This window comes from Carassius auratus, chromosome 22 (genome assembly GCF_003368295.1).
Source record: "Carassius auratus strain Wakin chromosome 22, ASM336829v1, whole genome shotgun sequence".
Lineage (NCBI taxonomy): Eukaryota > Metazoa > Chordata > Actinopteri > Cypriniformes > Cyprinidae > Carassius > Carassius auratus.
Genome location: NC_039264.1, coordinates 33,879,973 through 33,892,962, shown reverse-complemented (window position 1 = coordinate 33,892,962; position 12,990 = coordinate 33,879,973). Strand labels below are relative to the sequence as shown.

General features: G+C 40.0%; 1 protein-coding gene across 1 annotated transcript in view; it reads left to right on the top strand.

Annotated features, from left to right (window-relative positions):
* LOC113040609 (NACHT, LRR and PYD domains-containing protein 3-like) overlaps window positions 1-5,391 on the top strand; it is a 173,761-nt gene extending 168,370 nt beyond the window's left edge. Inside the window, exons 20-23 of the mRNA XM_026198908.1 lie at window positions 2,667-2,704; window positions 2,832-2,967; window positions 3,116-3,286; window positions 5,307-5,391. Coding sequence (XP_026054693.1) covers window positions 2,667-2,704; window positions 2,832-2,967; window positions 3,116-3,286; window positions 5,307-5,391 — 430 coding nt within the window. The remainder of the gene's footprint in view (window positions 1-2,666; window positions 2,705-2,831; window positions 2,968-3,115; window positions 3,287-5,306) is intronic.
* The last annotated feature ends 7,599 nt before the right edge of the window (window positions 5,392-12,990 follow it).

The window sequence follows — 12,990 nt, the reverse complement described above, 5'->3', positions numbered from 1 at the left end:
AAATCAGTTTTTTTTTTTTTTGGGATGAAAATTATGGATCAAATATGAAAAATCAGGCTTTTGATGGATGTTTATTTGTTTATCTCAGAATCTCAAAAAAAAAAAAAAAAAAAAAAAAAACCTAAAGAGCTTTGATAATAAAATGTAAGTGTAATTTCAACAAATTTACATTTATCTGACGCTTTTATCAAAATTGACTTACAATTGCTATATATGTCAGAGGTCGCACGCCTCTGGAGCAACTAGGGGTTAAGCGTCTTGCTCAGGGACACATTGGTGTCTCACAGTGGATTCAAACCCGGGTTTCTCACACCACAGACGTGTGTCTTATCCACTGCACCAACACCTCCCCAAATTTGAGTGCCACTTAAAAATAAAATGAAGAATCAATTTATTGATTTAATAACTCAAACATAAAAATGTATGTAAATAAATTTACCTTTTAAATGGACAGATTAATAGACATATTTAAAGATGTTTATTTTGTGTTTTTAAATGTAGTTTAATAAAACAATAAAACAATACATTTAATTAAAAAATTGTTTTAGTGATATCTTTAGGACTGTCGACTGTATAGAATAGTGTCAAGCGAAAGTGAATGTCCGCCTAACTAACCTAACTAACTAACCTAACTAAGTTTATACTGCACTAGTTCACCACTACATAAGAGCAGGGGCACAACTGCAGATTTGCTGAGGGGTATGCAAGATCAGCGTTGGTGCCCCCCTGAATTCTAGTACATTGAAGGATACAAAGTCATCAGGAGTGAAAAAAGGTTGAACCCCCTTCCCCCCTTTTCTTAATACCATAGGGAACAAAAGTAAAAAAAAAAAAAAAGAAGAAGAAAAAGTGTCTCACATAACATCCCCTTTAACCCCTGATGGCCCCAGACAGTAGAACACATGCAATATTTCTCACTTTTAAGTTAGGTCATTTGAATATCATTTGCCTCAAAGTTATTTATGTTTTTCACATTTTTACAGAGTAAAATTAATTTTAAAGAACATCTGCATTTTTACATTTTCACTTGTAGAGATAATTCATGGAAAATTTGCCAAGCTAAGTGGAATACTTCCACTATTGGCCACTAGATGAGAGCAGAGGATAATTTATTGTTTCATTTATCATGTCCACTCTGTAATATACCGGTCTTTTCATGTTTTTTTTTGTCAAAGTTCAGCATTGTTTTGTATTGAAGTATGAAGTAACAAGAGTTTTCAACCCATTGGATTTACTGACATCACACAGGCCTTTGAATTTAGAACAGCAATTTTCAGCGAAAGGTGGCCAGTTTGTATCCTTGTTTACAATCTTCTCAGTTTCTCTCAAATGTAAATCAATGCCCATTCACAAACATGTTATTTTTTTTATTTATTTTTTTTTTTTTTGAGAAATTGAGACACTCAGAAATTAACTGATGCACAGCTGCGTCCCCACAGCTTTTCAAGGTATACTCAACTGTGTATGATTGTGGACGGACGAGCTTGACACATGCGCAGTACCACCTACTAGACTTGGGCTCTGTCTCAACATTCACCTCGCACATGAGCTGTTGTACTTGCACCATACGCACGGTCTCAAAAAATTACCTGCGCGCGGATGGGGTTTTTCGGCTTCATTATTTCTATAAATAAATGAGTTTGACTATAAAGTACTGGACAGTTGTAGGACCTAAAACACAACTGAATACAATTAATTTGTACTTAATTGTAATTGAGAAAGTTTTTACATTTGAGATAGAATACATGAAGTGATAATTTTCATTTTCGTGCTTTATAAATTAATTAAAAAAATGTGAAACATTTTATAGTACAACTTCACTGTGCTTACATTTGACCTGCTTGTTCATTAAAATATAAAAAAAAAATTAAATACCATCTTTCTTCCTATTGTGATCTTGAATTGCAGAATATTTCAGTAGACATGTGTGTGTGAGTGCACACATACACATTCTACACACAACAGTTTCAGCTTTCTCTTATGTAGTGGTGAACTTGTGCAGTATAAAGTTAGTTAGGTTAGTTAGGGGGACATTCGCTTTCGCTTGAGACTATTATTTATAGTCGACAGTCCTAAAGATATCACTAAAACAATGAGTTTTAACAGTATGCAACCACTTTATATCAACATGAAAAAATATTTCCAAAACTGCTTGAACCCGTCTTTATACTCCCACTGTAATGACATACAGCTGCTTTTCTCACTGTCCAGTAACAGTGTGTGTAACATTTACTAGTGAGAGAGGGGTTGGCTCTTCAAATCGAGGTGAAAGTTGATTGGATCCACATGTGTACTGTCCAATGGCATTTTAACTCAAATGACAAATGGATAAACAAAAGCATTTGGCAAAAAGACAAAGAAAAGCAATTTGCAAATGCATTTTTAAAAAGCGATTTAAAATATGCATTTAAAAAAGATTTATTAATGTACTTTTTATTGGATTATTAATCCACATTTTAAAACATGAACTCAACCGTTTTAAATGTGTCTATTTATTTAATTTAGTTTTATTGTTTTATTAAAGTATCTGAAATTATTTTTCCAAACTGGCTAAACAACCTCTGACTTAGCCTTCTACAGCAGCCACTCCCAAAACTCTTGAGGAGCGGAAATGTAATGTCTCTTGTGCAAAACCTAAATTCTTAATTCTCTTCTATACGCTGCAGGTTTTTGAAAAGTCCTGCTGCAGAGGAAGCGTGTGATTTTTATACTCTGTTTAGAGATTCGTTTAGAACAGGAGATCCTAAAGTCATACAGTTTGACTATTATCTAATCTGTAATTGCTTTCTGCAGGTTTCTGAAAAGTCCTGCTGCACAAGAAGCATGTGATCATCTCACTAAAGTTCTGGGTACAAGTCCATTATTAATGACAGAACTGGATCTGAGTGAAGATAAATTAGGAGATCTGGATGGAGAGAAACTCTCTGCACTTTTAATGGACTCTCATAGCAAACTGGAGACAATAAAGTGAGTGAACATGATTTTATACACTATAACTTCTGTTTATTCATTATAAAAGACTCTGTCATATCTGTGAGCATAAATAAAGACCTAATGATCTGATGTGTGTTAAGTATGTATTTAAAAATAAATATAATGCTGTTTTTGTGTTCAGGCTGAATAATTGTGAGCTGACAGAGAAAAGCTGTTCAGTTCTAGCTACTGTTCTCTCCTCCAAAACCATCCTGAAAGAGATGAACCTGAACAACAGTCGTCTGATGGACTCAGGAGTCAAAGAGATCTGTGAGGGACTGAAGAATCCTGTGTGTGAGCTGAAGATACTCAGGTGAGTACATTTCACCATCAGACACACTGACCATTGGAGAAATGTTATATATTTGTTCAATCTGTTGCCTCCATAGATGGAAAAAGAAATGTAAGGGCCTGTTTACACTTGATGACTTAATGCATTTTCACTGATTGAAGATAATAAATATACAAGTGTAAATGCCATCCAGAATGAATTTGAGACTATTTGTGATCGGATAACTCAAACCACATGAAGATGTGATTTGAGATGCATGTACACTTGACCAGAAAGTGCATCTCGTGGTTAAAGCCACATGCATTTCCATGAAGAAACTGTCCATATTTAACCATATTATCTGTTTCTAGATGCACAAAAACACTATAAACACTAAAAAAACTATATAATAACTATAATAACACTGCTTTACAGCTACACTTTTCCTACATTTAGAATCAAATTTAACACAAACTCAAACTACATACATGAACCAATCACAGACTCTTTCTGACCATTAAACAATTATAATTCATTAATCAGTCCACATATAATGAAACTAGAAGTGGCTTACCTGTGTATTAAGCTCTAATATAATATAAGATTTATCATATTTTGGTGATAAGACAGTGCAGTACTGAATCATCTTAAACCACAATGTGAAATTAAAATGTATTTATTTTTATTTTCTGTAGACTCTCAGACTGCAGTGTCACAGAAGAAGGTTATAAAGCTCTGGCTTCAGCTCTGAGATCAAACCCTTCACACCTGATAGAGCTGGATCTCAGAGGAAATGATCCTGGACAATCAGGAGTGAAGGAGCTCAGTGATTTACTACAGGATCCAAACTATTCACTTTACACACTGAGGTGAAAGATGATGAAATAACTTGTAAACCCTTTGAAATGACTGAAGTTCCTTTCGCAACATTGTAAACATAAATCACTGTATGACAATGTGATCAATGTGCTTATGTTATGTCCAGGTTATTGCAAAGTCCTGATGCAGAAGAAGCCTGTAAATATCTGACTGAAGTTCTTCACATTAAAAACCCGTTACTCCTGAGAGAACTGAATCTGAGTAAACATGAACTAGAAGACACACGAGTGAATCAGATCTCTGCTCTACTGCAGGATAAACACTGTACACTACACACACTGATGTGAGTATTGTGTTCATTGTAGATTTTATGTTAAAGACATCAGGTGACCAAAACACAATAATTCTTAGTAATCACTGAATATAGGCATCAGTTACTTTTGTGTTTGTAGCGCTCCCCTAAGACTGGATATTATTAAGGGTAGGGCTTTTGGGTTCTTTTAAGGTATTTATCACATGTGTTTTAACCCTGATTAACTCAGTTTTAAATGTTATCTTGGATCTCTCTTTTACAGTACACACCAGAAATGTTTTTAAAACTAACTTATGAATTCACAGTTCTTAAGTTATAGTTTTAATAAAGATTTTTACCCCTGTGTCTGTATATGCCTCTACTTGAACAAAATGATGACCTATTTCAGTAATAAAGTAACACAACACAAGATTTTAGAAAAATATATCTCAATTATTTACTCAAAGAAATTATTGTCTCCAACGAAATATGAAAATGAAATAAAAATATGATTGTTATTTTTTAAACCTTCAACATAAAATGTCTCTCTTTTTAAAAAGAAAATACTGTCAAAACTGTATAGATATAAATGTACAGACAACAATTTAAACCCTATTAATCTTCAATTGGCTTAATTCAGAAAACTTTGATGAATAACTTCAAAATCACTTAAACCAACATAATTTGTGGGCCCACACACACCTTAATGCAATCTAAAGCCGGCAAACAAAATTCTTATAAAACAAAATACCGTAGCAGGCCTGATGCGAGGCTTGTGTTCGTTGTGGCCCAAAAGTAATGGCCGCTTCGCTCGTCAACGAGCAAACAAAAGGAAAAAATACCTGACGATAACGTTTCTGTCCAGTCTTTCTCCAACAATCACATGAGCAGGCTCCACATCCGATCAGCCTTTCAGCACGAACTCCATTTGTTTCTCTTTTCTCCTCACAGTTTCGGTAAAACTCACGAGAGAAATCCTTGTAAATCCAAGATCAGTCTGAGTCCCTTCCGTCTTCAGGTCGAAAACAGCAGATAAACCCCTCAAACAGTTCAACTGAGCTAGTCAAACTTTAGCTAGAAAATGTCATTCACTTGTAATGAACGGACTCCAGCCTATATTTAAATTTATCTGATCGTTAATATTAGCAGTAACACAAAAATAAACAGTCACTGAACTTCGTGCAGAAATTCCTCCCGTTTCGCAATATGCAGCTTGTCACTCTCACCGGTTGTTGTGTAAACAATCATAAGACACAATCTACACACTGGTTTGTGCACTACTAACTCACAAATTAAATCAGAAAATCTCTGTTCGTCTCACACACTCTTTTTTCCTCTCTCCTCTAGCTGTCCGTGCTCAAAAACAAACCCGCGAGCTCTGACTCTCCGCCCCATCAGTATTAACCACATAAATGCTGGTTTGGACAGTTTTCAGAATAACATTATCTTTTACCATGAAACAATAAACAAAATAATTTTTAAACGGCTTTTAACATTTTTATAACAACTTTTTAAATGAATGTCAACTTTTTAAATCACACTATTTATACACTCTGTTAATTAAATGTTAGGCCTACTACAAACATCACGTATCAGCTCATGCTTTTTTAACCGGGTTACACCCTCCCCCTTCTAAAAGTTTTTGATGTCCTCATCAACCAATGAATTCTACCCCCTTTTTGGTTTTTAAAGGCACTAATGGGAAAGGTGTATAACTAGTTTAAATTAACTCTTGCCAATCTTAATGATAACACCTCTATGCACAATAGTGAGAGGCTGATCTTTTGGCTTACCCGGCTCATCATAAGTTAATCTGATAACTGGTTTCACCATCCTCTTTGGACGGTTTTCAGATTTGCTAATCACTTTTGTCTTAGTGACTATCTCTGGTTGCTTATCGTGGCAAGGGTTATCAGTCTCTGGATCACTTTCTTCCTCAGGAACTGAATCTTGTTCTCCATCCTCTTCACATATACTGTGATGTTCCTCCTCCAAACTATTTCCCTCTGACAAACTATCCTCAGCATTTTCATCTGACTGTTTAGAATAATCACTATCATCTTGGATGAAATTTGACTGTCCAGCAGCATCTCTTTCTTTTGTCAGAATCTCTTTCAGGTAAGTACTGTAGGGTTTCTCAGGTCCATAATACTCCACTTCTGAAGAGGAATCTGTAAACTGCAACTCTTGAAGAGCTTCCTGTACTTCAGGTAAGACTTTCTTTGACCTCTGTTGTGTCTCAGCTCTTGTTCTTGATCTTGTCTTGACATGTGACTTGTCCTCAGTCTCCACGGTTGGCATTCTGACTAACTGTCCAATGGGCAAAAGATGATCCCGATGAAGAGTTTTGACTCCTCCTCCTCCATCCTCCGGTTTCACTTTGTACACTGGAATGTTGGGCATCTTTCCCAGGACTACATAAGGGATGGGACTCCAACGACTCTCCAACTTATGTTTCCCTTTCAATCCTAAATTCCTTAGCAACACTCTGTCACCGATATCCAGTGTTTGGAATCCCACTCTTTTATCATAGGACCTCTTGTTCCTCTGATGTGTCTTGTAGGCCACCTCAGAGGCAAGCTTGTAAGCTCTTTGCAAGTCTTCTTTTAGCTTGGTTACATAGCGTGAATGGCCACCCTCAGCTTTGCCATCAGGAGAGGTTCCAAAACACAAGTCTATTGGAAGCCTTGCTTCTCTGCCAAACATTAAGAAATAGGGTGAATACCCCGTAGCATCACATTTGGTACTGTTGTACGCGTGAACCAGGTAGCCAATATGTTTGCACCACTGCCGTTTCCTCTCACAGCCCAGAGTTCCCAGCATGGAAAGAAGAGTTCTGTTGAACCTCTCAGGCTGCGGATCTCCCTGCGGGTGATAGGGAGTGGTCCGTGATTTCCGGATCCCCATCATCTTCAAGAGCTCTTTGATTAACTGACTCTCAAAGTCTCTTCCTTGGTCTGAGTGGATTCTGGCCGGCAAACCATAATGCAGGAAGTACTTGTCCACCAGGATCTTTGCCACCGTCTGTGCTTTCTGATTTCTTGATGGGAAAGCCTGTGCATAACGGGTGAAATGATCCGTGACCACTAACACATTGCTGATACCCGCAGAATATGGCTCCAAGGACAGAAAATCGATGCATACCAGATCCATCGGTCCATTGCTTGAAATGTGATGTAAAGGCGCTACCCTTTGACAGGGGGTTTTCCGAGTGACACATTCTCCACAATTCTTTATGTACTGCTCAACATCGCATGTCATTTTTGGCCAAAAGAACCTGCTCCTCAACAAGTCTGCTGTTCTTTCAATACCCAGGTGTCCGAGGTCATCATGGGTTGCCTTTAACACTACTTCTTTGAACTTACTTGGCAAGACAAGTTGAGTGAGTTCTTCTCCAGAGGGTCGCTTGCTTAATCGGTGGAGTAGCCCATCTTTCATCATCAGTTTGCCCATCTCTTTTTTAAAATGAGAGCGCTTTAAACAGGATCCATTCTCTTCAGGCCATTTGCCATGTTTAACAGCTTGTACGACAGATCGGATGGCTGCATCATCTTCCTGAGCTTCAATCAACTCCTGCTTTGACATCTGCCCCAATGATTTCAATTCCAGGTGAGTTGGAAATGCATAACTATCAGGCACACATTTTGGCGAAGCTCCCAACTGATCTACATACCTTGGTGGACTGCCCGCTGAACCAGGGATGCAGATTCGTTTGCAGATAGATCTCACACCAGACTGTGGTATGGTCTCCCATTCCTCTGAACTCTCATCAGGCATATTCCTTGAGAGCAGGTCAGCGTCTATGTTGTGTCTACCTGGTCGGTACTGGACATCAAAGTCATATGTGGATAAAGCAGAGAGCCATCTGTGCCCCACAGCACTGAGCTTGGCGGTCGATAACACATACGTAAGCGGGTTATTGTCCGTACGTACAGTAAATCTGACTCCATACAAATAATCGTGGAATTTATCCACAACTGCCCACTTAAGGGCCAGAAACTCCAGCTGGTGAACAGGGTAATTCCTCTCAGAGGTCTTTAGCTTCCTGCTAGCGAAGGCGACTGGTCTCAGACCCTCACTGTGCTCCTGATATAGGACGGCGCCCAACCCTCTCAAACTGGCGTCCACATGCAGGACATAAGACTTGTTGGGATCTGCAAAAGCCAACACAGGTGCATGAGTAAGGCAGTGGATAATCTTGTGAAAAGCTTCTGTGCATGACTGGTCCCATCTTTCACCAAAGGGCTCAGACTCTTTAAGGTAAATCTTAGTGTTGTCTTTCTCAGATTTCTTGCCCCGCTGGGTTGGAGCATAGCCTTTGGTGAGCTCAGACAATGGTCTGACGATGGCTGCATAATTGGCGATGAAACGCCTGTAATATCCACAAAATCCCAAGAAGGATTGAAGAGCCTTCAGGTGCGTAGGCTGTGGCCAATTTGTAACTGCCTCTACCTTGGCTGGGTCAGGTGATACTCCATTGGCTGACACAATATGTCCAAGGTATTTTACCTTTGGGAGGCAGAATTGACATTTATCGAACGAGATTTTCAACCCAACCTCTGCCAGACGATCAAGGACTTTTAAAAGTCTTTCTTCGTGCTCCTCTAACGTTCGGCCAAATACTATCAAGTCATCGAGGTAGACAAGGACTTCGAGCAGATTCATATCACCCACAGCCTTCTCCATTAATCTTTGAAAGGTGGCTGGGGCTCCAGTTATCCCCTGCGGCATCCTCTCAAATTGAAAGAACCCCAGTGGGCAGATGAATGCAGTCTTTTCCTTATCTTCCTCGGCCCTGGCAATTTGGTAATAACCGCTCCGCAGATCCAGAACGGAGAACCACTTGCTTCCGGTCATTGAATTCAACACATCATCAATACAAGGTGTTGTATACTGATCTGGGATTGTTCGGCTATTTAACAATCGGTAGTCGATACACATTCTCACCGCTCCATTCTTTTTGCGAACAATCACGATTGGGGATGCATAGGGACTACGAGACTCCTTGATTATCCCTGCACGCAACAGTTCTTGGAGATGCTTTCTCACGTCTTCCAGGTCAGCTGGAGCCAAACGACAAGAGCGCTCCCTGAACGGCCGTGGATCTAATAACCGGATTGTGTGTTCTACGCCCTTTGCCAATCCAACATCCCATTCATGTAAAGAGAACACCTGAGACCTTGTGGATAGTTTTTGACGGAGTCTCTCCTTCCACTCCTCTGAGACAGGTGAGTCTCCGAAGTTGATCAGGTTCACATTAAACTCAGTGTCATCTGTTTTGGATGGAGAGAGAGAAGTGACTGCATCTGTCAGATACATATGTCCGATAACGGTTCCCACTGGTATGACTGTCTCTGACAAAGACTCATTCTGGACTAAGATTCTGAAATGATTGACGTTCACCTCTTCGCTGGGCACCACTGTGGGTTGAAGTAGCACACCAGCTGGGAGTGGAGCTACGGGAGACGAGTCAACCATCAGGATTTCTTTGTCAACCTGGAGCTTGTACTCGACTTTGCAGACTGCAGTACAATCACCACCAGGGGGCAGAGTCAATGGGCCAGGGCCTTGCCAATACACACAGCCAATATCACCCTCCTCTTCCAGAGCTGTGACCGTGGCAGGTGCTGTTAACTGGTTGTCGCTGTAACAGACTTGTATTCCCCATGTCTGGGTAATGTCAATGCCATTGTCCTTACACTGCTGTACAAGTCGTCGGATGTGACTGGCATTGGTTCCCACTATGATAGGAGTCTGGTCTGCAGTTCGGGGCTGGGGGCATATAAGAGCGAGAACTGTCACCGTCTGGTCTGCACCTGCAACCTTTGCTGGATATTCAATGTCGACCACTACATACCCACGGTATGGATAACTGATCTCAGATTCACTTAGTCCCCACAAGGCTAAACCAGACACGGGGCGTATTGGGACATCAGACAGGTAAGTTTGATACCAAGACTCAAAAATAATTGTGACCTGAGAGCCACTATCAAACAAGGCATCACAGCCATGTCCATTTACTTTCACTGGTACTACGCTAGGTGGTCCAATCAAACCTTCAGGGATGTCAGCCCGCTCTGATAAAGTAACAGCACTTTTCTTGACTCCACAATTAACTTCATTGGTGGTGGCATCCCCAGACTGCTGTCTGTCTTTTGTCACCTTCAAAGCATGAATTAGCTTTCTGATAACCTTGGCTTGATTCTCAGGGTTTCGGCACTTTGTGGCAAAATGGCCGCTCTCACCACACCTGTAGCAGAAATTCTCTTCTGGGCTTTTCGATGCTCCCTTGGGGTTTTTGGGGACCTGTTTAGTAGCCTCCATGCTTGAAACAGTAACTGCAGCATCTTGCTCAGGCATCTTGTTGCTAGTTTTCTGTTTTAATCGTTTCAATTGTTTTTTTAAGGCAGCCAGCTCGGCATCTTGCCGGTTCTCAACACCAGGTGGTGCACTAATGGATTTAAGCTCCATGTAATCATCTTTGTCATGAGTGGTTTTGGTCACTACTGCTGCCACCATTGACTTTAGCTCTTTTATTTCAGCTTTTAAGTTTTGAATCTCAGCTTGCCTGGTATCCACTTCTGTATTAGCATGCACTTGATGCACTGAGGCACTGAGCTTCTTTCTAGAAGTTTCGTACTCTTCCTCAGCACGAATCTCAGTCAACAGCTGTAAAAAATTTGGGGGTGTAGCCCTCCTTTCTCTCAACCGCAGCTGGATCAGCATCAGGTCTGAGGCAATGGCACCCCTCAGCAGTTGCTCCAATCGGGCTTGATCTTTGCTGCTAGCAGGGAGGCCACCTCTTTGAATCACTTTAACTAGAGACCTCTCTAGACGTTGAAGAAAATCTGATAGTTTCTCTCCTTTTTGCTGTTGCATCAAACGGAAAGCAAAATAGAGATCATCTCCGGACTCAGCACTTCCAAAAGCACTTTCAAGGGCTTCTAAGCACTCTTTTGGGCTGGCGTCAGGATTGGTGTGCCGCACTGCTTTCACAATTTCTAGTGCGGGCCCTTTTAAACTTCCAATAATTCTGCGTCTTTTTTCTCTATCTGAGCATTCAGTTTCCTCCACCATAAGCGATGCCTGCTCTAGCCAATTATCAAATGGTTCCTCCCCTGGCGGCGTTGGTAGGACTCCCGAGAACATGCGTAGTCGACCATAACTCCCTCCATCAGCTGGTTTGGTTGTCTTTTCCAACAAATCTCCGACAGCGCGAAGGATGGATTCAGTGGAGCTAGTGGGCGGGGTTGTACCGGGGAATAAAGATTTGAGATCCTCCATGGTTTTCCCTTCTGCCTGCAACAACCCTTTTAATTTGCTATTGAACTCTTCAGCAGCTTCAGGTGACCCTCCTAAGATGATTACCGGCCATGCCTCTCCACCATCAATACGCATCACTTCAGAAGGAACACTGTCCTCTCGCACAGTCTCTTTACTCTCACACAAAACCATTCGTCGGTTTAGTCTTGCACTGAAGTTTCTCCCACGGACACGCACCCGTCCTAAAGACTTGATAGTTTCAAGTGTTTCTTCCACTTCACTGATCTCTATATCTTCTGGGACAATGGTCATAAAGGCATGTGTCTCATCCAAACCCTCACCACGGCATCAGCGTTTTAACTCTGACACTAGTTCAGTTTTTTCCATGTTAATACTATTTGCAAATAAGCTTAGTACTTTTACCTTTTCACTATATTTGTATTTTTTTCTTTACTGAAAAATCCAAGACAATCCCAGCGGTGCCTCCATTTTATGTAGCGCTCCCCTAAGACTGGATATTATTAAGGGTAGGGCTTTTGGGTTCTTTTAAGGTATTTATCACATGTGTTTTAACCCTGATTAACTCAGTTTTAAATGTTATCTTGGATCTCTCTTTTACAGTACACACCAGAAATGTTTTTAAAACTAACTTATGAATTCACAGTTCTTAAGTTATAGTTTTAATAAAGATTTTTACCCCTGTGTCTGTATATGCCTCTACTTGAACAAAATGATGACCTATTTCAGTAATAAAGTAACACAACACAAGATTTTAGAAAAATATATCTCAATTATTTACTCAAAGAAATTATTGTCTCCAACGAAATATGAAAATGAAATAAAAATATGATTGTTATTTTTTAAACCTTCAACATAAAATGTCTCTCTTTTTAAAAAGAAAATACTGTCAAAACTGTATAGATATAAATGTACAGACAACAATTTAAACCCTATTAATCTTCAATTGGCTTAATTCAGAAAACTTTGATGAATAACTTCAAAATCACTTAAACCAACATAATTTGTGGGCCCACACACACCTTAATGCAATCTAAAGCCGGCAAACAAAATTCTTATAAAACAAAATACCGTAGCAGGCCTGATGCGAGGCTTGTGTTCGTTGTGGCCCAAAAGTAATGGCCGCTTCGCTCGTCAACGAGCAAACAAAAGGAAAAAATACCTGACGATAACGTTTCTGTCCAGTCTTTCTCCAACAATCACATGAGCAGGCTCCACATCCGATCAGCCTTTCAGCACGAACTCCATTTGTTTCTCTTTTCTCCTCACAGTTTCGGTAAAACTCACGAGAGAAATCCTTGTAAATCCAAGATCAGTCTGAGTCCCTTCCGTCTTCAGGTCGAAAACAGCAGAT